This window comes from Chiloscyllium plagiosum, chromosome 5 (genome assembly GCF_004010195.1).
Source record: "Chiloscyllium plagiosum isolate BGI_BamShark_2017 chromosome 5, ASM401019v2, whole genome shotgun sequence".
In the NCBI taxonomy this organism is placed as follows: Eukaryota; Metazoa; Chordata; class Chondrichthyes; order Orectolobiformes; family Hemiscylliidae; genus Chiloscyllium; species Chiloscyllium plagiosum.
Genome location: NC_057714.1, coordinates 9,096,082 through 9,121,052, shown reverse-complemented (window position 1 = coordinate 9,121,052; position 24,971 = coordinate 9,096,082). Strand labels below are relative to the sequence as shown.

The 24,971-nt window shown below is 37.1% G+C and overlaps 1 protein-coding gene across 8 annotated transcripts; it reads right to left on the bottom strand.

Moving 5' to 3' along the window:
- Nucleotides 1-664: 664 nt before the first annotated feature.
- On the bottom strand, nt 665-24,737 carry LOC122549706 (heterogeneous nuclear ribonucleoproteins A2/B1-like). 8 transcript variants are annotated; one of them, XM_043689573.1, is made up of 14 exons: nt 24,537-24,737; nt 21,897-22,010; nt 20,909-21,055; nt 19,535-19,745; nt 18,780-18,881; nt 18,232-18,309; nt 18,083-18,145; nt 12,740-12,835; nt 10,166-10,285; nt 6,866-6,928; nt 5,562-6,501; nt 5,104-5,316; nt 4,258-4,379; nt 665-2,901 (listed from the first exon to the last, which is right to left on the bottom strand). In XM_043689573.1, the coding sequence occupies exons 1-10, from the start codon at nt 24,540-24,542 to the stop codon at nt 6,888-6,890; spliced, it is 978 nt and encodes a 325-aa protein (XP_043545508.1). In that variant the 5' UTR covers nt 24,543-24,737; the 3' UTR covers nt 665-2,901; nt 4,258-4,379; nt 5,104-5,316; nt 5,562-6,501; nt 6,866-6,887. The 8 variants fall into 8 exon arrangements, with proteins under 8 accessions (XP_043545508.1, XP_043545509.1, XP_043545514.1 ...); XM_043689574.1 differs by having other exon boundaries at nt 4,258-4,341; XM_043689579.1 differs by adding an exon at nt 23,666-23,882 and having other exon boundaries at nt 4,258-5,316; nt 24,537-24,735.
- Nucleotides 24,738-24,971: the final 234 nt, after the last annotated feature.

The window sequence follows — 24,971 nt, the reverse complement described above, 5'->3', positions numbered from 1 at the left end:
TATCACACAAAACAATTAGAGACAGGTGGCATTCTGGAAATACATTGGAGCAAAAATTCAGGATTATAGAATATCATGGTTCATGATCGAACTTAGTCAAAAATAATGGCCCAGGTGCATAAAATTTTAACATGTCGTTTCTTGCAGGTATATAAGAAAGTAGCTTCTGACTTTTTAGTATTAACCATGGCACACTTAATATTTGAAGTTGGAGTGCTATCAGACAATGGTGCCAGTGGAGAGGAAGGGTTAGTGTTGGATCTAAAGTGTACAAGAAAAAGCTGGATTCAATATTTGCCAATCCATGCTTGAAGAAAAATTACTGAAGGTCCAATCAAAGGAGAGTGAAACCAAATTGCTATCAGCCCACTTAACTGGGCAAAGGTGGGCTGATGGTAAATTTGGGGAAGGATACTACAGATGTCAATAGTTGAAGTGGGAACAACAGGATTAATGCACCTCTGTTACCAAGGACAGCATTTTTGACTTTGACATTTTCAATGCAGGAAATTCCGAATCACAGCTCCAAATATGGAACTGCAATAAAGATAGCAGAGATTCCTGGATAAGTGTGGAGATGCACCCACCTGCAATCTCTAGCATTAATCCTAAAATTGAAAGAGCAAGAAATCCTTCAAAAAATAACAGAAAGGAATACATCTCAGTAGGTTCACATCTTTAATATCCATCCATTGAACAAGGATGCAAATACACCATGTTAAAAAAATGTTCCCTTGTCAGCTTTCATGACTGGATCCATTCCACTACAGGAACCTTGTTCATCGAAAGGACACGGATGGGGAGTATTTTGTTCCGTTAATCAAATGTTGGATAACAGTTAGCCATGCATTGGGATCTTGCAATCTTGTTCAGATCATCTGAAATTCGGTTATTCGAACGCTGGATAATCAAGGTTCCTCTGTACTTAGCAAGCTGCCACATATTGTCTCCCTCATGCACTCACTAGCCTGTCGACATTCTAGGAACTCTTGCTCAACTCCTACTCTGCAGGCAGCATTAAGGGTAAACAGTTCTGTTCTTTTACAGGAATATCAAATTCTGAACACTTCAGATTGAGATTTATATAATTTATCTAAAAATTACAACTCCAGCTAAATCATAGAAAGTCTGTAGTTTACACTAAGTGCTAATGTAGCAACAAAGTTTCTAATAAAACCCAGTCTTGCCTTTACCTAGTTGTATTAATTAGGTAGCTACTTAATAATAGCATATAAAAATATTTATATTTGTCTTGGCTGAACTCAGGCTCCTGAATGACATTTCAGATGCTACTTGTGTGACTAATCATATTTATGTCCATCTAAAGAATGGCAAGATCTTAATAACATAACACCTTTAGCTTGTTAAGACAGAACCTTACTCTCCAACATTTAGTTAAGCAAATTTAAGCAACAGCCAAGAATGTTGTCTGTTTCTGACTCCATAGTTAACTTAATATTTTACACGTAGTACATTTTGATGAAACCATGATTTTAAAGGAGGGTTGGAATACTTCTGTGTCTTGATCTTATGATTCCAGTCACAAGTTTGAAAGAACTGTTATTTATGGAATCAATGTACACACTGCACCCCAAACTTAGAACACAATTTTGTGCCCAAGTTGACAAAACACCTTCTACACCAGCCTCTAAGCTGGATCCTCTGCAATCCAAATATGAACCACTTCTGTTTACCATTCTGACTGAAAGCAATTTTATTTTGTTTCAGTGCAGTTTATGAACTTTAGCACTGCCTATAGAATCTATATGCAGCAGCATTAATCTACTAAAATCAGTAACACTTAAAACCAAGGTAAAGTAGAACTGACAAGTTACAATTTATTTTCACATGTGGCAATGGTCATTTCTGATTAAAAAACACCCACTTGTTTACCTTGTTTTATTTCTCAGATCCGTTGTTCTCCCTTATGCAATATAATGGCTTTAAAATTCACTATGCCTGTGCCATTGAACCCAGACAGCAGATTCTAAGATTTTCAAATAATGTGTAATGACCAACAATGGAAACTTTATGTATTTTACTGAATCATAGCACTAGCTCTTGAAACAAAGCCAAATGACATGGAAAACTGGACATTCAGCTTACGCATGAAAATATGCGTATCAAGGAAAATAAGCCAACAGAAATTAGTATCTGTAACAGGTGGCTTATTACACCAATCTCAATGCATGAGCAGTTTTTTTTTTAAAAATGTGCTTGGAGTCCATCACCAATAAAATATTGCATTTCCATCATTTAATTTTCTTTAAATATAGTTCTCAATTTCACATCAACTTCAGACTTTCTGTTGCTGTGATTAAATATTTGAGGTAGATTGCAACAGAAAAATTTCAATTCACTTTTAATAAATTTCTTTTGCTTAACTGAGGTTCTCAGAGTTCACATTCACACAACCCACTTTGAGTTGTGACTGTATAAGTAGGTTTTGTGTAAATTGCACACTAAAGCAAACTAATGGCATTCAACTGGCTCTTTGAGGCTGTTATCACCACTATTCTATTCAGGAGCTGAGCCCATTTGAAACACTGCCTGCTGCAAAGACTTCCTAACCTTAGTCTTAAGCTTACCTTTCAATCCTCAACATTATACTCTGGAAACTAAACATGCTATTTCCAATACTGCTTTCTTCACAAGGTTATAATGAATTCTGAACATTTTCATCCAAACAGGCTCCAAAAGTGCCAGTTAATAAATGAGCAGCAATAACAGTGAATTGAAACATCCTTTGGATTTTAGCATTAAGTAAACTGGAGCTCTGGTCAAAACTACCTTTTAAACCTGTCATGAATGAAAAACTATCAATTTACTGAACTCAGCATCCTTGGCAAAAAACATCCACAATCCAAAACATCCACAATCCATTGAATTCCGTATCAGCTCCTAGAAAGGGAGAAAAATATTATCACAATCCAAAACGTAAGCTTCACATTTCATAGAAATGAACAGAAATTAAGCAACTTCAGGGCGCAAAACTTGGATAACAAACATTAGAGAAATTTCTTCAGTCAGAAAGGTTGTGAATTATACGAATTCTCCAACCAGAGGAATGTGGATGGTTCAGTTATGGTGGAGATTGAGATTGCTCGGCTTTTGGATACAAAGCATAGTGGAATACAGGGAAATCAGGTGGGCAAGTGGATGCTGACGATTATGGCACAGCAGAACCATGAGTCGATACATCTATTCCTGTTATTAACTTCCTTCATGGAGATTAAAACACAAACTATCCTAATCAGGCCTGAATCTCTTACTCCAATATCCACTATTGGAACAGGTCCAACAGGGATCACTGGTTAACAAGATCAAGAGTCTCAGGCCATTCTTCAGTAAGCTAGCTGTGATCATGAAAATCTAGTCTAAGTTAGAAAATAAGGCAGGAGGGAATACTTTTACAACTGAATTTATTCGAACTCACTAGCCAGACATGTATGCTTTACAGCTCACTCCACTAAGTGCTGCTCCTCAAGTCATCAGCCAATCCTCAAAGTGAACATATCAAACTTGAATGCATAAAGATCATACTCTCTTTATAAGGCTTCACTACCCAAAATAAACTATGAAACATACAAACATGTAAATTAGGAGGAGCGGCCACTTAGCCACTTTGGCCTGCCCTTATTTAATAAGATCATGGAAGATCTGATTTCTCCACATTCTCACTCACTCTTCACTCCTTGCTTTTTAAAATTTGTTCATGACACATGGGCATTGCTGGCTAAAGATTTATTACCCACTAAGTTAACTTAACCACACTATTATGAGTATGGAGTGACATGTAGGCCAGGAGCATTTTTAACAAGCAACGATGACTTAGTTCACCATTAGGCTTTTTATTCCAGATTTGCATTAAATTCAAATTTCATCACCTGCTGTTTCAACCCATGAGCTCAGAACCTTAGCCACAGTTCTAGATTACTAGTTTGGTGAAATTACCACAAGACCACTGTCTCAAAGGTATCAAGGAACTTATCAAAGGGCCTATGAAACAAGAAATGGGGTTCAACAAGTTTCAAAAGATACTTGTAAACCTCAAACCACAATGCTATCGACTTCTTTTAGATTGAAGGATACCCTGTTTACAAAATTGCCATTTAGAAAACAAGCTATTTGCCATAACTGCTCATTTACTAGCTTAGATTGCCTCTGCACATTACTGCATATCCCATAACTACCTAGCAATCAACCAGTAAAATTAAAAGTTTTACATAAATCAATTTATTAAATCAGATTACTTACAGATCCTCACATATTTTGTCCCTTAGAGCCTCATTTCTAGGCAACCATCTGCTAGATACATATAGGGAATATAGAAGCCTGGCACTTTGAAGTAGGAAAGTAGATAAAAAGGACAACTACTTCTGCAAAAGAACATATTAGAGAGAGGAGCAGAGGTTTGGAAACTACACAACTTTTGTTGGAGGAATTTGAGCGCTAACATTACTCAAAAATACAAATGAAAAGCACTGAAACCTGAAATATTCAGCACTTTTGCCAGCAATAAAGCAACTTGGGGGCTGTAAAGTTAACTGATCTGTATTTTGTTGACTGAACTAGGGTACTGCATTTGTTTCTACAGACATTTTCCGATCTGCTTAAATTTTATTAAAACTAACTATCCAGAACTAACCTCAATCAGGCACACATTATTAAATGCAGAGCCAGTTTCTAAGGAGGGAATCTACTACTGAAAGACAGCTTAATATAAACATTCAATTATTTAGTCAATGATGTGAAATACGGTGTCTGCTTGACACCTGAGCTAATGGAGCAACAATGTGCATTTATTAAAGTTAAAATCAGACTTCTGAAAATTAACATGAACTAAAATTTGCTTAAGTAGCAGTCATCTATATTAAATGTCAACTTTTAAAACAAAAGCAATATTTTCATTACAAAGATTTTTTTCCATATACTTTGCCTGGTTAGTGATCTTCCAACTTTGTCTCATTAAATTGGCAAGTATTAATTAGATGTTTTCAATTCTGACATGCTGAACCCCTTCAGTGCCATGTTCATCAATTCACTGGTCACTGAATGCTACATTCAAATCACCACATATTGCTCAGAGCTCTGTACACTTACCTACTTCTGTAGCGAACAAAACTGATCATGTAGCTTATAGCTTAGATCACTGCCTTCTCCACTGTGATTTCAGTTCCAGTGCAGCTCAGACCAGTCGATAGAGGTCAGATGCTGGCTGAGGATGGTTCTGATCACATGTGGAATGAAGTCTGGCAGCTCTCAGTTTAAGATCCAATGGACAATCAACACCCAATCAACTTCAGATACTATAACCTTAAATAGCACAGAAAAGGTAAACAGTTAGGCACAAAGATACTACACGTTTTTAGCTTTGTGTCAGTTTTAACCTTGCACAAAAGAAATCTGGTGTATATAAATTCCTACACACCAAAGATGTGGTACTACAGAACATACTTAAAATATAAAAAACAAACAATCCACTATATTGCTTTGAGCTATTATTGTATTGACACCTCTTCACTTCTGTAAAAGTAAAAAACAATTAAATAATATCTTACCTACATGATGAGGTTTAACTGATGCTTAGCTCTATTCTGCTCTACAAGATAGATCTGTTTTCGTTGGCCTCCTCTTTAAATTTACTGCAGTTAAAGCTTTTGTTGCATGAATACCGCTCACTTTATAAGGATGCTGGCTGATATTAGGCTCCTTTGTCCAGACTTCTTGCGCTAGACCTGTTTTCTTGAAAGTGTAAACCATTTGCTGTTTAACGTCGGATCACGCCTTTCCTGGCCGATGAAGTAGCTGCTGTATCTACAGGATCTAAAGATTTTGATTCTTGTAGAAACAACTCAGTTCTAACAGTTTTTAAATTGAGGACTTGAAGATTCATCTCTGCACCTTTTGTCTGATTAGTAGTCCTTGCATTTTCCTAGCTGTGTCAAACACTGAATATTTCACCCACCCATAACAAATCTACCTAAGAAAACAATTACACACCCCCTTTTCTTTTTTTTGGGATTTTATTAAAGTTACTGTGGACATACAACATTTTCCAAACTCTACACACTGCAGATATTTAACATAGAAAGGCTGAATATTATAACTCCATGATCCTGGTTCATAGCTCTCAAAATTCTCAGTGCATCTAGGAATATTTAAAATGTCAAAAAATCCCCTCAAACTCATAACAATTCCACATTGCAACTTAAGAAGAACACTATAAAGATACTACAGCAAAGAATTTTTTTTTAAAAAACTAGAAATCTGTCTCCAAGGCATCTTTACAGTCCTTTCTCCACATCAAGAGTCCGCTCAATTAAACAATCCCAAGAATTGACAAAATGGTTTTCTCTGCCTGTGCTCTGGAGTCTTCCGTCATCTCACTGACTTATGTTCCGCTGAGATAATTTTTTCCTTAAAATTTTGCTGAGAGAATAACCTGCAGCTGTCCTGTAAACTCTGGGCTCTCATCCTCCCCTATTTATATAGTGATGCCTGTTACAATAAAATAGAGGTAAACAGTAAGCAGTTAATCATAAAAATCCAATTTTACCATCTATTTAACATTGAAATGGTACAAAACCCTTAAGAATGTATGTCAAATGAACCTTTATTTCCAGAAATAAAGTTACTTAATTAAACTGTGGCTATATTCTTCCCCAGACAACCTGCTACAATTATGAATAGTTGTGCATTGTGGAATAAGCATACAAAGGAGATAAAAGTTCAAATTACTTGAAACTTCAGGGTTTCAGGATTCAAACATGCAACAGATTTACAAAAAAAAATTTAAATCTTCGCTACCAGTACTATACACAGAGTTAAATTCAGTAGTAGTATAAACAGATCACATACTTACCCTTGGAATGGGTTTTGCTGAATTAATATCTGTTACGTCCACCAAATCCACCACCATAATTCCCTGGGATCAAGGTTATATAAAATTGGATCAATACAATTTCATTTCAGACAAAATGCAAAATTTTAAAATTATTCAATATTCCGCATTCATTTTGCCTTTGGTACAGTCAAAATTCAAAATCATTCATTCAATGATAAAAATCTCAATGGGATTTTGCTGACAATTACCTTGTGAAAATCATTTGCCCCATGTAAAGAACACTAGCCTGGAATTCTTTACTTTCACTGTCATTTGTCCATTGGTACACAATAATATATTACGAATTATCAACAATGTTTAAATATGTTGGATTTAAAAAGCAATGCCTTCAATAGGCCCTTAAAAGAAAACCTAGGTCGGTCATAGCAGAATAATGTCTACTTTTGGTTTAGTTGCTAAGGAACTGAGTGACTTGAAATTTCACAAACATTTCAAGAATTTACAGTTGAATAGGATTAAACTCAAGCTTTACCAAAAAAACACAAGTCAAATACTTAATAATATCCAAGTCTTTTGAAAAGAACTCTAAATTATACATGGGCACACTCAGCTTTCAAGCAATACTTCTTTATAAAATAAAAATTTCAAGTTAAAGCCTGGCTGGTAAGTAACTTTAAGCATAAAATTCACTGTCTGTTGGGGAAAAAGACTTCAAATGGCAGAAATGCAAGGCAATCTAATTACCTCCTCTCAACAGGAGATTATATTTTTTGGTTATATTCTAGACTGGGAACACGAGTTGAAAAACATGAATTCACAAAGCCCAAGTTAAAAAACATGATTTATGTTATGTCACTGAACTAATTTGTTATGAAGGTCACAGCTCGAGGCCAGCAATTAAACACCAGCACACTCCACGTAAAAAGGAAACGTACTGTCTGATTGCTGTAAGCCAACAATCGAGAGAAAACAGTTTCAAAGAATTTCAGTTGAGATGTAAAGTCAAGTATCTCAATTATTCATGCCCCTACTGATATTTGCAAGACCAGTATCACCAAATGTAATGGCTGCAACATCCTATCATCTACTCTTCATGGAACTCTAGCCAATCCTTACATTTCTTTTTCATTTTTACCTTTATTAGATTCACCACTCATTTCTGATGCAAATTTGTTGCTTCTTTCTTTCTTCTCATACATAGTTACTAATAAACTAACCTTTTAATCAACGCCAGAGAATCTGGTTAAATTGGCTCCTCTAAACCATAACTTCATGTGGTCTTTTAGAAAGGAAGCCACAAGGGATGGCATTCCTAATTAAATTAACCTTTTTGCAACCAACTGTGGAGGTGGATGAATAAAGGACAGTTAGTTCGATGCTGCTCAATTGAGCATTTGATATTTAGGGTATCTCATCGGGAACCATAATAAATTCAGGGCCCTTGACCAGGGACTAGCCATAACAATGAACAAAATTCCAAAATATTTTAAACAATTTCAGACTGTCAAATGAATAACATCCATTGTTAAGATTTTAAGAAATTATGTTATCAAAAAGAAAGTGACAATGAGTAACCTGTATACAAGAAAACAATGAAAAAAACAAGTTTGGTGGCCATAGTTAAAGACAGCAACTGGAATATTAATGTTCAACTTCTCAGCCAATCTTAAAAGCATGTTCGGATCTATATGTACCATTCCTTTTTAAAAAAGAAAAACCCTTCCTCCCTTCAGTCTACAATATAGTCTACTTCAACCATTATTGCATTTATGGTTAAGTTGTGATCCTTAACTTTAATTAGCTCTAATGACTACATAGGCTTGATCCAATTTTAAAAAAAAATCTAGTTGCCCCCTACCTTGAGTAAATGTTATGGAAGTGGAGGTTTATCATTAACAAACTAGAAAACTCCGAATTGTTTCTATCAGAATACAATCACAAAATAAAATCAGCTCCTCCATAAAGGTTCCATTCTGAAAGGTCAAGACATCCCCAGAATACTAGTAGCTTTATTGATTACCTGGTATTTGTAAAGCACATGGAGTTGGAGCATTTTGATCATCTCGTATGCTTTGCCATTCAACAAGATTTGGAAGATCTGATCATAGCTTCCATCCCATATTCCTGCCTACGCCAATAACCATAGATGGTTGACTAACAAGACAGCCTTTGTAACAATATTTAGTGACCCCATTTCCATCATTTTCTGTAGTACTCCAAAACTCTCAACTCTGTAAAAATGTTAATCCTAAATGGGAGACCTTAACTTTAAAGAGTAGCCTCTTGACCTCATCACTTTCAAAAGGATAAATCAGAAGACCTGCCATGTCACTGTAGGATCTCTATCAACAAAATCCTATCCACTTTGCTAGGATTCTTCACTATACATGATTTCTTTATTTTAAAAATGAGAACATATTTGAGTTTTAAATGCAGATCACATTAACTTAATCATTTAGCCTAACATTTTTTCCCACTAAATAAAATGTTGGTGGAACAGAGGATTCCTTTTAAGTCATATTGCACTCAAAAAGCTAATTCTGTTTTTCTCTCCACATTTGCTGCCAAACCTGTCAGCATTTTCTGTTTGGTTCAGATTTCTAGCAACCAGAGTATTTTGTTTTGATTCCTTTTGCATTATGTTAGACAAGGAAAGAAGTGCACGTTCATCAATATGTTGTCCTGTAAGGACAAGAATAGAGTGGGACATGAAGAAAAACAGATCAATGATATTTTCATTCCTGATTGCTGTTTAGTGATGCCAATTGAATTGTGAACAATGGTTGACATCATGACTGCCTCAGCTGTAATCTCCCCATCAGACCAATTTTCTCCAGCCACTTAACTCTTCACATTCATCTGTCAAGAATCACTTCTCCCTCACGAAACTACCAATAATTTATGATGTCAGAAATATGGAGAGACAACAAGGAACATGAACAAACTAAACTTGTAAAATGATCAGACACATCTCTTCAACATAAAACTATTAACACTCCAGAGGTGGCAAAAGGAAATACTACAAATCCATAAATGGAGGCTGTTTCATCAGGTCCATGTTTGAATCGCAGCAAAATTCAAATATGCTTGTGGTTGGAATCAAAGCATGTTGCTCTAATAGAAGTCTTACCCTATCTGCCCAGGAATACTGACAATACTTAAAAGTCAAAAAAGTGTTCAAAGTTTTAGCTTCCTAACAGTAATACATTGCTGCTTGACTAGGGTGTAAGTTAAAGCAAGTACTCAATATTCTTAAGATAATGAATTATTTAAACCACCTCTACACTGATTTCTGCCATACATTAACTAAAAATATACCTCCATACGGTCCACCCATATTTCTTCCTCCATAGTTTCCACCTTTCATTGGTCCAAAATTAGAGTTCTGATGATGGTAGTTCCCAAAATCATTGTAGTTCCCACCTCCTCCAAAATTTCCTAGGACATAAAATACAGATCACCAGGTCAGTTATTTAAATCCTACATAATCTATGCCACCATAGGAACCCTTCGCTATTACTAAAATTTTAAATTTGACAACCACAAATCCAGTTTCACTTCTCCTCACATTAAAAGGGAATGATATTTTGCTGTTCTACTCAAAGTCCTGGAACCGTAGACAGGTGTCCAAATTTCATTATAGCAGATGGGTAACTTAAGAGTTAATTAATTGAACGTGGAAAATTAACAAGTGACAAATGCATTGACCATGAGACTACGATTATTTTTTCCAACAATTTGCTTCCCTAAGAATTTATGGAAGAAATTATGGCACCCTTCCCAATCTGGCCTATATGAAACTCCAGATCCTTAAAATTGACTTGAATGGCCCTATAACATGACATACCCAACTCTGGAAAAAAAAGTCTAAGAATAAAAAACAGACCACTTGTTATCAATCTAAGCACCAAGCACAAAGGGTACACCAGGCACAAACTAACAGCCAGCTAACCTGATCCTGAAAATTCTAACATCAGAGAACATATGCCACAATGACTAAGCAAGTAAAAGCCTGACATGGTTTCCTTTCCAGACAGGTTTCCTCCATCATCATCTTGAAGTGCCTCCTATTCCACCAACAGGTCAGACCTACCAAAGGTCTATACTAGTTTGCAAATGATTGGACACACCATTAGCATCCTCAACATTGACTCCATGTTGAAGTGTCATGGCCTTGAGTCAAACAGTGGAAGAAACCTTTGATGTCAGGTATTATTGCCCCTCATTTAAGGAATCGATGTTCTTACATTTTGAGTGCCAACGGTAGCTAGAATGTACTCAAAGTGAGGACCTTCACTTGGAGTAAGCTGTTAACACTACTGCTGAATAAAATATTCGAGTCCTAAAGGGCACATAGTGGTCAGTGATTACTCAACAAACATACAGTTCACACAATATCTGACAAGATCATTTGGCTGAAGGCATCACTGCAGCCTTGTTACAAATAAATAATTGATGTCAGAGATGAAGTGAAGGTCCATTTGCAATGTTCAGAAAACGCAGTAGCATTTGCCTGCATGCAGCAAGACTGTGACGAGGTTGAAGCTTGGGTTGATAAGTGGTAATCAACATTTGCATGACACAAGTGCCAGATAATGAGTATTTCCAACAAGGGAATCTACTCTATGCAGAGGTTTGACATTCAATAGCATTAGCAACCAGAAACTTAACCAGATAGATCACAAATACTGTGCTGAAACTTAGGTCAGAGACTTGGAATTCTACAGGTAATAACATTTACTTGGAGAAGTGTAGTACTAACACCACAAATTGCTCAGCACCAGAAAAGAAAAAAAACCCAGCCTACTTGACTTGCAATCAATCATCAGTGTTGCACTCAACTCTATGCATAGCATTTACAAGCAACCTGACAGTTTCTTTCGATTCACGAGAGCAACAGTATACATGTGCGCCATCTGCAAGACCCTCAAGTCACACACCACCCAACTTGGGAAAAATATCACTGTTTGTTTAATTCTGCTGCAAAAAAAAAAATCACTAAATCGATATATGACACCACACAACTGCAAGGGAGCAGCTTACTAACTCCTTCCAACTAATTATCCATGGAAAATAATGCCTGCTTCACAGACATACACAAACAGAGTTTAAGATACACCAAAATACTTTTGACCAACTGAATAAATTATACAGCGATAAGCAAATCAAAACTCAAGCACCAATATGCGATTTTGTTTTGGCAAGCTTTCATGTATACAATTAGATCATTCCAAAAAAAAAAACAAATTACATGGCACTCAGGATTGGTGGTTACAAAAATATTTGTTGTCCTTCTTCATCCCAGCCTCAACATCTGCAATCAACTATATCCCAGAAGTGCCATCCCACAACAGAAAGCTTTGGAGCAGAACTGCCCTGGATCACCCTCCAGCTAAATAAGTTTACAGATAAATGGATTTTTGATGGGAATAAGCAAGCATCTGACTTGTATTAATTCCAAGTAGTAAAGCTAGCCTTGTGTTTGCTTGGAGTTCAAAAATGTGCATTTGAATAGAGGTTCTTCAACTTTTGTTTCAGGACTATAATTTTACCTCCTTCAAATAATTTCATATCAGGTCCTTTTCCATCCATCTATAGGAATAAAGGTGACTCAAGTACAACCCTTTCTCCAACCACTCCTACATTTTTTCCTACCTTACATATCCTTCCTCAGATATGGCAATTTTTCAGCTTCAAGCAGCCAAATTAAATAGTTGACAATGCTATTTGAACAAACTAGAGAAACTGGCTTTCATTACCATTCTGTACAAAAATGTGTGCATTTCAATGCACTTAAGGCTGCAATAATTGTCATAATGTCTGCCCCAATACCATGTAATTCATAATAGTTTCATAAAGGTTTGTCGAATTTCTTAGCAGCAAGGTACTCACCACCATAATTTCCACCGCCATCATAGCCACCACCATGGTTACCAAATCCTCCACCGAATCCTGGACCTCCAAACCCCGGTCCTCCAAAGTTACCACCTGGAAACATAAAACACATACTGAATATCTCATTCAAATCAGTTCTAATTCTCACTGCATTGTGTGGAATCACAAGGCAAAATGATACAAAACTCACAGCCGAATCTGTTCGTTAAACATATTTCCAAAGGAAGTGAATGTAGGTTTGAAATCAAACAAAGACAAAGGCACAAACATGAAAAAATGCAATTATTTTACATTTAATTGTACATTTAACACTTACTGTAAACACCTTTGAAAATTCTACAATGTTTAAGTTTAAAGCCTCAAAGAATATGACCTGACGTTCTCATAAACTAGACTGACTAGATTAGATTACTTTGTGTGGAAACAGGCCCTTCGGCCCAACAAGTCCACACTGACCCGCCGAAGCGCACCCACCCAGACCCATTCTCCTACACCTAACACTATGGGCAATTTAGCATGGCTAATTTACCTAACCTGCATATCTTTGGACTGTGGGAGGAAACTGGAGCACCCGGAGGAAATCCACGCAGACATGGGGAGCATGTGCAAATTCCAGATAGACAGTCGCCTGAGATGGGAACTGAACCTAGGTCTCTGAAAAATTATTTTTCTACACATCATGAAGGCACAATGGTTAGCACTTCTGCCTCACAGCGCCAGGGGCCCAGGTTCAATTCCAGCCTTGGGAGACTGTTTGTGTGGAGTTTGCACATTCTCCCCATGTTTGCGTGGGTTTCCTCGAGGTGCTCAGTTTTCCTTCCACGATCCAAAGATGTGCAGGTTAGGTGAATTGGCCATGCTAAATTGCCCATACGGTTAGGTGCATTAGGTAGAGGGAAATGGGTCTGGGCGAGTTACTCTTCGGAAGGTCTGTGTGGACTGGTTGGGCCGAAGGGCCCGTTTCCACACTGTAGGGAATCTAATCTAAATCACAAATATGGATGTGAACCAAACATAGGACTTCCACTTTGACAATTTGCTGTTCAGATGACAACATGACCAGATGCTCAATTGACATAGGCCTGTTCTGATATTCAATAACATGACTATCTTCCTATCCTGCACTTAGTGAGCAAAAATGAACTGATTCTTAACTTGAATATACTCAAACTGAGCATTCACAGAACTGTGAAGTGGGACTCCCAAGATTCACAACCCTTTGACCAAGAAGGATTTCTCTTCATTTCAGTCTTGAATAGACAGCATCTAGAATATTCTAAGATGATCCTTCTAGTGGGGCAAATATACTCTCAGCATTTACCCCTATCAAGTCCTTTAAAGATTTCCTGTGTTTCACCTTTCATTCTTCTAAAATCTTAAGGAGCTTATAACAATATCGTTACAAAATAATCCTTCAACTTCAGGATTCAAACTGGTCATCTTTTTGTGCCACTCTTTTTTAGGTAGAACAACCTACTATTTCCTGTTTCCTCCCCCCCCATCTTAAATTCCACCTGTCCATTCACAAACTTCACAGCTTACTTCTATATGTAGCTTTGCAATAACATAACCCTGGATACATTACAACCAGACTAATTTAAGTGAGTGAAAAGTTGTAAACAGCTGAGGCCGAAACATTTGAGGTACTCCACTAGGTATTCTGTTAAAACAAAAGACTAATCTATTTCCTGTTAACCAATCCCAATCCAAGTGAATGGATTATTTTCAAGATTTTTGATCCAGAAATTCTTGTTGAGCACCTTAACAGAAGTCTTACAATCTGTTACGAATCCAACTAGTTTAACACATTATTTTTATAGGCATTATACAAATATAAGTAGAAGTAAGTCATGCAATATAATGTCACGATGTGCTTCATAAGAGCATTATACAATACACAATAGATGTCATGTCAGACAATACTTTTATACATCTTAAAAAGGAAGCATGCAGAGCAGCTAGGCAGCAAAAATGATATGAGGAGTGTACTCTGGAGCTTATGACCTGTCTACTGAAGACACAGCTAGCAAAGATCGAGCAACTTAAGATGGGGGAGATGATAAGTCAAAATTTGTACGGACAGAGCATATAGAGATAAAGTGGGCTCTGGGACAGGATTTTGAAATCCCCGAAGATAAGCATTTTAAAAATAAAGATCTTGCACAACCAATGAAGGTCACTGAACACAAGGGAGGGGAGACATCAAAAGTATTTTGGCTGACCTTAATTTTATCAAATTTATCTAAATTTTATGAGAGAGGACTAGTAAAGAAATTATTGGAATAGTCAAGCCTAAAAAGTGCAAGGCAGGAATGAGTGTTTTAACAGATGAGCTGAAATATGTAGCAAAGTTAGAGGCCAACATAGACAATGCTGTGACGTGCCTGGAAACTCATCTTGGGACAAAACGTAACATCAAGTTGCAAACAGACTGGTTTAGCCTATTACCAGGGAGAACAAGACAGTCAGAAGCTAGGAAACAGTCCAGAGCTGCAACAGCGACTTCCTTTGCCCGAAAATTTGACTGGGGAACATTTCCACTCATTCAATACTGAATGTCACACTAGCAGAGGGATTAAAGGAAGGTGAAGTAGAGCTGGGTGTGAACAGTACATACAAAAGCTAAAGCTGTGCTTTTGAATATCAATGAAAAACTGTTTTACGAAAACTAGCAGTTTCTTAGCAATTAATTGCCACATCCCATTTTCAGTATTTCTGCCAGCCATACAAGTTGCTTCCTTTAGACAAATGGTGCCTTCAGCCACGTTTGAACAACTTTTCCAATTGGACTTCTAATTTTTTTTTGCTATCAATATTGCCAATTTAAGTTTTTCTAATTCAAGACATTTCAAAATTGCAAAAACCCTAGAAATCACAAAGTAGACAAAAGTGGTGTCCTTTTGACAATTCAATTTGAACAGAATTTGAGAAAGTGAGAATGTATTTTAACATGAGGAATCTCTGCTTTTCAAATTTCCCAACCAAGAAATGATAAAGCTAAATTAAATATTTTATGTCTTAATGATTAGAAATGTCTAATTTCTCCAGTTTTCACTTTATATGCAACACTGTATATTCCTGGAATTTAAATGGTCTTCATTTCTGCCTCAACTAAAAAACATATGGGTCAGTAGGTTGATCCACAGAATAACGTCCTTAAAAAGAGTTAGGTTTTCCACAGTCAGTGCCAAAGTACCCAATCTGAGTTGGCAGTAATTGAACTGTCACAACTGACAACAAAAAGTAAGTCTTTTTGTGGGGAATGTGGACAGAAGATGGCAAAACAGCACAAGTTTATAATACAAAGGACTATTTAGGTGATCATTCTGCAATTGTTTTTCATTATTGTCCTTGTTCCTCTATATTTTCCTTTTTCCAATATTGATCTAATTCTCCTATAAAGGATTCCATGTTTTAAAGCCTTATCTAGCTGTTGGAATGAAACACTGACCTGATAAATTTTAAAAATAAAACAAATTCTCCCAATATCTCACTACCATCACAGATGTTTGCAAGATTTCTTTCCCCACTTGCACATCCATGGAATCATGTACCTAAACCCTAAAAGTTTCTACTTGATCACAACAGTATCTATCCACTCAGACATATACACCCCAGCCTTTCAACCCATAGTTCACATCTTCTGGAGTCTCCATCTCTCAAATATCTGCTCATTTTATTAAGCTACTTCATTAAATTATAATTCTCCTAACTGCCTTTGTTAGAATATTCACAAGTATTTCACTGGCGGTATAGCACTGAGGTTGAAAAAGAGATTCAAGTCCATCTTTAAATGCAAAGAATTTTGCAGTGATTCTGTGAAAATGATACTCAAGCCCAAACTATGTACAAATATAAAAGCGTAAGTTAACCCAACATTAAAACTCTGCAAAACATCTCAGTCAAATATTGACCAGAACACCAGTTATGTTTTTTGAAAATATTGCCACGGAATATTTTACATCAACCCAAGTAGGCATATGGGGTCTCAGTTCAAGTGTCTCATCTGAAAGATGAAACAGTCGGTTCTGCTAAAATGTGTTTCTTCAATGTGAATAGGCTTTAACATGATTGAAGAATTTAGACCAGGATCTGTAAAATACAAACATTCCTTACCTCTACTGGCCATAATGCATATTTGGCACCATTAGTTTGAATGGCTTAGCTATTGCGCTATTTTCTTTAGCGCAAGATGGCACTAGAACAAAACTACATAAGAACTGACTGTACCTCCAACAACATCGCACTCACTGAATACTGCAGAGTTGTTATTACAGGTTTTTATTCTCAAACCCCAGAGTGTAATTTGGAACATGTGACTCAGGCAAAGGTGCTTGCTGAGCTTCCCACAACAGAACTACAGTTCAGAAATGTGCTTTACAGTCTTTCGGTGGTATAAAACGCACTAAATACAGATCTTTATTTTGTTTTGTTGGTTTCTTTCCAGAAGTAACACAGGGTTTTTCCCCAATCTACGAATGTTTGACTTACGATAATGATCCAGTATAGGAGTGCAATTTTAAAGATTGGACATGCGAACATTTCCCAAGCTTATGAATGGCTACTTTATGATGTCCAGCATTCTATTCCAATTTGTGTATAAGTTGACTTGCAAACAGACTCAAGAACAAAACTCATTCATAATCCAATGACTCCCTGTATGCCCAAAGTTACAGTGGAGGAAGGTTGAAAAATTGAGATTATAGCCCCCTTCACAGCTTAGGGAGCACACCTTCAGGGCCTGATGACAAACTTGAGATCTGTTCTTATTTTCCTAATAATTTCTAATATCTATTTCACATCTTCTGGTACACCTACTTTCTCACTAATGTTGCATGCAGATATTACACATTTTCGTCCCACTCATTTAGTGGTTATTTTCCTGTCATTATTTCATAATTGACCATCTCTCATATTATCCTTTGTTTTTGCTATCTATCCACCTCTCTCACATACACTATTCTCTAAAAGAGATGATATATCTCAGCTAAGTTTTCACCAAATAGCCAACCAACACCGCAATGCAAGTGCTCCTAACAGACATGGATGAGTGCAGAAGGTGCATTCTTTCAACACCTTGCTTACATAATCCCTGAAGGGCTTTTGCCCGAAACATCGATTTTACTGCTCCTCGGATGCTGCCTGAATTGCTGTGCTTTTCCAGCACCACTCTAATCTAGACTCTGCTTACATAATCAAACAGCTCATGAGTAGGACACAGGCAAAATGCAAGAGGAATCCATGGTTAGCCAGTTAGAAAGCAACATATTCAAAAGATGGAGGGCCTAAGAGGAGAGAGGTAATGGGAAGAGAAACAATGAGAAAGTTTTAAAAAAATACCTCCTCCACCAAAGCCATTGAAACCAGGGCCATCGCCAAAACCACGGCCACCACCAAATCCATCTGTTAGGGAAATAGACAGTTTTAACAATCTTAAAATAAAGAAATATTTGCTCATTAAAATACACAATTATATCTCCAAAGCTTACTTGGGCCACCTCCGAAGTTACCTCCACGCCCCATAGGAAAATTGCCACTTCCACGAGGGTCACCTCTAAAGCCACCACCTGTCAATAACAATATTATGTCAATTTTATTTTAAACTAATGTTACTGAATGTTCACAAAATCAGTAGAGTTAATTGAACAAGCCTTATCACAAGGTCAAAAGGTTATATCTGAAATTTTAACAATTGCTTTGCTATTTTGATCAAATACTTTAGGAAAAAGTTTTCTGCAAGTTTAAATGTACAAGTTGACATAGTCCAAGTAGACCATAGGGCTGTGTCTCATATGTGAGGGAGAGAGAGAGGGAGAGAGAAGACTGATGGCAATTTAACCTGAGAGTCATCAGACCTAAGAAGGGGAAATTTTGGGGAGAATCCTTCATGGTAACTTCAGCCAATGTGAGAATTGAACCCACTCTCCATTGCAAACCAGTCACCCAGACAACTGAACTAATTGATCCCCACAAAGTTTGACCAGACCATTCTAAACGTTAAATGATTAAGATGTCTCAACATGGTCAAAATACATACCTCCTCGTCCTGACCTGTTACTTTGTGCCTCCAATATTTCTTGACGGGACAAAGCTTTTCTTACTTCTGCATTATGTCCATTAACGTAATGATATTTTTGAACTGGAACAGAAGTTTACAACAGTAGTTACACGTTTACAGCCAAATGGTACTGTGGCAAATTTCACGTTGACATGAGTATGCAATTGCAAATACAAGCTACCAATATGTCAAATAAAATCATCTGATTATACAGTTTCAAATACCGCTATTTACAGAGCTCTCCTGCATATTCTATTTTGAGCAGATGTGCTGAGTTATCACAATCTAAAAACTGAACTCAGACCACACATTATTTACAATCATGCCTGTGTTGTGTGCCATTCTCCAAAACTATTAATTTAAGACTCCAAGTTTTGTATTTAACTTTCAAAGTCTCACCTCTAAATTGTGGAAATCCCCTTATTACCTTTGCCATATCACGACAATCTTAGCATTCTAACCTCCTTGCTCTGATATTCTGTCTCAAAATATCTCCATTTCTTTCTTCCTTTCATTCAATTAAAGTACTCCTTAGTATCTCAAAGACTGACCAAACTTTACCTTTTATTATTAATTTCACTTATGTATGCCTTGATATATTGCCTTATTTGCTAACCAAGCTCAAAGCACAAAATGTTATTCTTTCAGACCAAACAATCTTTTCTCAGTTTCCAATTAAATTTCAGTAGAGACTGCTGCTGTGTTTGTGTGTGTGTGCGCGTGTAGATACTTACGGACTACTTTGTCCACTGGATCATGGTCATCAAAAGATACAAACGCAAAACCTCTCTTCTTCCCACTTTGGCGGTCTGTTATTACTTCAATGCTTTCAATTTTTCCATAGTTCTTAAAGTATGCTCTGAGGTGATGTTCATCAGTGTCATCTTTTATTCCACCAACAAATAGTTTCTTCACAGTCAGGTGTGCTCCTGGTTTCCCAGATTCCTAAAAAATAGTGCAAGCACTGTCAAATACATTCTCAAACTTAATCCAAAGCAACCACAGCATCAATAAATGTCATTTTTCTGAAAATCCAAAATCTTCAATTCTTCCAACTGTAATTGGATATTCAAGTTACCTAATCAAGAACAGGAATCATTTCTATTGTGAGGCACTCTTAGGCATTACTTTGGAGAAACTAGGAAATGAAAAGCAACAAACAATCATCACCTTAAAAGAAAAGCAGAGAACCACCTCTGAGCTTTGAACTTCAAAGGGCATTTCACCACAGTCACTTAAGATTTACATATGTCCTAACTACTGTCAGTATCTGGTTAAATGACAGCATGCTAAAGTTTTTTTTAAATGGGAAGGTGTAAGCAAGTACAAGTCTGAAACAAATAATGTAGAAAAAGCGGTTTGGAGATTCTTGAATAAATTTTGTCTAATTAAGAAGGAAGACCACACTTAAATAATCAAACATCCTTGTTCATCAATAGTCCAATTCAAAAAGCAGGAATACACAAACATGACAAACTCTACAACTCTGACAGAATACAATATGAAATTCTATATTTTAGTAGGGAGTTGGTGTTTTAGTAGCACATGATACCCTTGTGGCATGTAAAACTACAGAAAGCAACTGGCCCAAAGAAAGTACTTTGGAAATACTTAAATGAAGAGACTGCAACATTAGCATTTCTCTCATGGACACAACATAAGCATCTCTATCGTGGCCAACCTTCCTCAATCAGCCAACATAAAACAAAACAACCAGAATTAACAATGGTAGTTGTGCTTGCTCCAATACACAATGCAGATATGAGATTTCTGGTCTCAGATAATCAAGTTATGTGGAGAGCAGGAGGAAAAGATGGAATCCAAGATCAGCCACGATCACAGAGAATACCAGGGCAAGGTCGATGGACTATGATAGGGCCCACACCTGTTCCTGTTGAAAGCTCTTTCAGTGGGGAACTTGTAATTCATTCTATTCTTTTCAACCAGAGATTCAGGAATAAGAAAATTATTTTAGCTGCAAACATGAAATGCATATTTGGCAAGTTTCACTTATTGATGCACTGCACAGGAAAATGTACAAGATGTCCCTTGTTGCTTTTTAAATTTGAAACATTGAAATAATAATGCTATTATTACTAAAAATTTACTTCTCTTGCAACTGCTCGTTTAGGCTCCACAACACGACCATCGATTTTATGAGGCCGAGCAGCCATTGCATCATCAACTTCTTCAGCTGTAGAGAATGTCACAAATCCAAACCCTCTTGATCGCTTGGACTGAGGATCCCTCATGACCTGCAAAGTTGATTACTTGTAATTTCATACTGGAACACTTGAATAAAATTATAAAAACAAGTATTTTAGAATCATTGAATCTCTATGGTGTAGAAGCAGGCCATTTGGCTAATCGGGTCCACGCCAACTCTCCAAATGATCCCACCCAGACTTGCCCCCTACCCTATCTCTCCATTTCCCATGGCTAATCCACCTATCCTACACATCCCTGGTCATTATGGGCAATTTAGCATGGCCAAACCACCTTACATGCACACCCAGCAGAAACACAGGAAGAATGTGCAAACTCCACAAAGACATCGGCCAAGGTTAGAATAAAACCTGGTGCTGGAGGCAGCAGTGCTAACCACTAAGCCAGTTTTGAACACCAGTATATTAACTAAATCCAGGATCATCATCTAATCTAGACACAGTTCAAGAGCTTCCTTTTAAGCAAGTCATCAATTGCTGACTTCTACGTATCAGAACTTTTTCCACCAGGGCAACTGCTTGGCAAAAGCAGCTGAATATTAGGAAAACAGTAGAAACAGATGTTTCTGGCCTTTTGTGTATTTCTTAAAAAGCAGTTTTTCAGTACTGAATAATCAATAATGTTAAGTACAAACACAAGTTTGAAACTGAATTTACTTCCATATAATTTCTTGACTATTATAGTTGGCAATCTATTGTTCTTGCGCAAAATCACATGCTCAGAATGAAGACATTACTAAGTTTAAGAAAGGAGTTTTATCATCACCACTTGTCTAAACAAGGTAAACTGGTCATTTTCCTTCTTTTGCACCAATGATTTAGTCTCAATAATCCGATTTGAACAAACTATATATGCATTTCCAAAACTTACCACACAATCTGTGAGCTTTCCCCATTGCTCAAAATGGCTTCTCAAATTTTCTTCAGTTGTGTTAAAGCTGAGACCGCCTATAAACAGCTTGCGATACTGCTCCTTATCCCTATTCTGGAGAAATAAATATTTTTAATTGTGCTTAATTTGACATGGCATTCGTCCCCTTTAATACCAAGGCAACCGCACATTTAGCAAGCTCAATGGAAATTGTATTGTACAGCAAAGGACAGTATGTCTGGGGCAAAAGCACTTGGAAGCATTTCAGGATGACTGACAAAAGTACAATCATTCTGTCATCAGTGAGAGAACAGTGAGTGCTAAAAATTACCTTTCAAGGTAAACATTTCAATATTTACTTTATAAAATAGAGTCACAAGCTTCTCAGTGCTGTCAAAATCCTTCCAAATCACCCACACAAGACCACAGAATGAGAGGTAGGAAGACAAATTCCTATGGAGTCAACCCTTTTGACAAATCCTTTATGAAGGGCAACCCTTGATATCTTAAAAGCAATTTTCTAATAGTGGGGAAAAATAACGAGATTTTTAAAAGCAGGTTTAAAACAGAAGACTTCAGGGATTTTACAAATACTCCAGCACTTCTATCTTTCAGGGATCAAAATGAGAACACAGAGCTCTCCCTCAATTATGTGTAGTCAAACTGCTTCCTTGAGACATGGAGTTCTGGATGAGTTTTAATTGTCTGAAATCAAAGACTGCCGAACAAGTTGAAGCCCAAAGCTTTGGTCCCTGCAAAAAAAAAACTCAGTTCCCTCACCAATTATCCACCCCAGCCATTGCAAGGTGGAACAGAATTTATTTCTATTTAACACCAAACTGAACTTCCATCCTCAATCCAACACTGTACACTTTCAAATCTGTATTGCCCTAATCCCTTTTTATAAAATCCCAAGAACATTATTTCTCACACAGGAAATAAATGCAAACGGTTATTGTTGATAATCCAGTATATTTTTAAATTCATACATGCATATGAATTAAAATTATATAATTCTGGATTACAAGGGATATTACTATTATGTCTGTGGGCTATCATAAACCACCATCTTAGCATTAGTGAATTTAAATTATCCCATTCTTTACATGGCATGTGTCTGCCTTCCCCTCTTCACATCGACAGATTGCAAGGTGACCCCCTCCTTCCACAATACGAGGGAAACTCTCTCCGCCATTCTTGTTCTCTCTCATGACTGTAAAAGCTCATATCTTACTCTCAGGGCCACAAATACATCTGCAGCTTAATATACAGTACCCTCCAAAAAACAAATGGAAAGCACCCAGACTCTTTACAAAACAGAGGAGAATTTGCATTTATATCATGTTATTCAAGATTGCCAGATCTCCCAAAACGTTTTAGTCCATGATGTAAAAAGTAAACACTATTATAATGCAGGAAATTTGATCATCAACTTACAGACAAAATTCTCAAAATGTGATGACCAGGTGTTTATGATTTTGACAGAATGCATTTTAACCAGGAGTAACTCCATAGTTGTGTGAGAATACCAGATTTTGTTTCCAAACACCTGACAGGGCAGACAGCACCTCAGTTTAAAATCTCATTCAAAAAGGTAGTTCTTCTGGCAGTGTAATACTGGAGCACCAGTCTAATGTGATGTACTCAAGTCCTACATTGGGACTTGAAGCAGGCATGTGACTCAGTAAATACACATCCATCTCTACTTTTGGTCTTCTACACAGTTCAATGAAACAACAGTAAGAGAATAGTGTTGTAATTCTACACACCTCAGCCCTCTGGCCATATGGATTTAACAACTTCAGTAGGAATTGTTGTTCATGTTGGGTGAATGTTGTCAGCACTTCTCAGGGATCAGTGAGGAGTGCATCATGGAGGCTGATACTTGATGCAAAAAACCCTCCAATTTACTTTTGTTTTCTTCTCCTAGTCTCTTGCAGTTTATTCTCTTTTGGTAGTTTTTTGATGATGTTGATGCTTTTAATCCTATCAAGTGACATTCCCAAGATGTTTCTGAAATCATCCTTCCTCTGCAAGGCAACCATTACCCACACTCTCCTGTCACCCTCCAGCAAGGCTTTTTAAAAGCCTCTAGAATGACTTACAACTGCGTAGAACATGAAATGCTCATTCTGTACTTGCCTTCCACCGACTCCCCTGCTCAGAGAAGTGCGTGTGCTGAAACTTTTTGGTAGTGGAAAGATTAAAACCTCCTGGATAGTTCAGTGAACTCATCACAAATTACAGAAAAGTTTGAGATTACCGTTTATTAGAAGATTGGGTTCAACCCTGAAATGTTAATGAGCGTTCAAACTTCTTAAGGAGGAGGAGGACAAGTCTTTCTCGGGATATCAACTGGCAAGCTGACAACAAAAGTGTTGTAAAATAACAACAGAGACCCGAGAAGCGCAGATATCAGTGATCTAAATTCAACCCCTAATATATGTCACCTACACTCGACTCGTGTTTCCCAACAGAAAGGGTTACGTCCGCGAACGGGCTCCGATTAACCACCGTTATTAGCGCGGCATCCCCGTTTTCTTCTATCGCCACAGGATTTCAGATCAACCTTTCAAAATAGTACACTGAAAAAAAAATACGCTACGCCACCTCCCGACCCTCATTTCTTCTATCCCTTACCTCCATCCTGCTCGAAAAAATAATTTTTAAATAAAAACGCTATACTTCAACTCAAGCGCTTCGTAAATAACGTTATATCGATTAAAAATGGCGTTATAGCTAAAGAAAAACGATTAAAGAGACAAGCTGCAATCCACAGCCTCCTCGACGCTGCCGCCACCGACGCCGCTCAACACTTTCTAGAACCTTCTCTCAGCCACACAAAATGGCCGAACGGTTATCACGTGACGCCAAGTCGCCAACGGCAAAGTTGGTGACGATACCGGGCGGGAACCGAAAAAAATTCCAGAAAATACAAGAAAATTTGTTTATACTACGGTTCTGAAAAAATATTTCTAAAACAAATATCGCCCTTAATTGAACACAATAATTACGCCACATAGGACTTCTGACGGAAAAAGCCGAAACGGCTTCGGGTATGACGCAACTTATTTT

Coding starts and splice junctions, on each gene's coding strand:
- LOC122549706 (XM_043689571.1), bottom strand. Junction 12,836..18,082: donor CAATGGCTTTGGTGGAGGAG/GTATTTTTTTAA, acceptor TTATGTTTCCAG/GTGGTAACTTTGGAGGACCG. Junction 10,286..12,739: donor TGGCGGTGGAAATTATGGTG/GTGAGTACCTTG, acceptor TTTATGTCCTAG/GAAATTTTGGAGGAGGTGGG.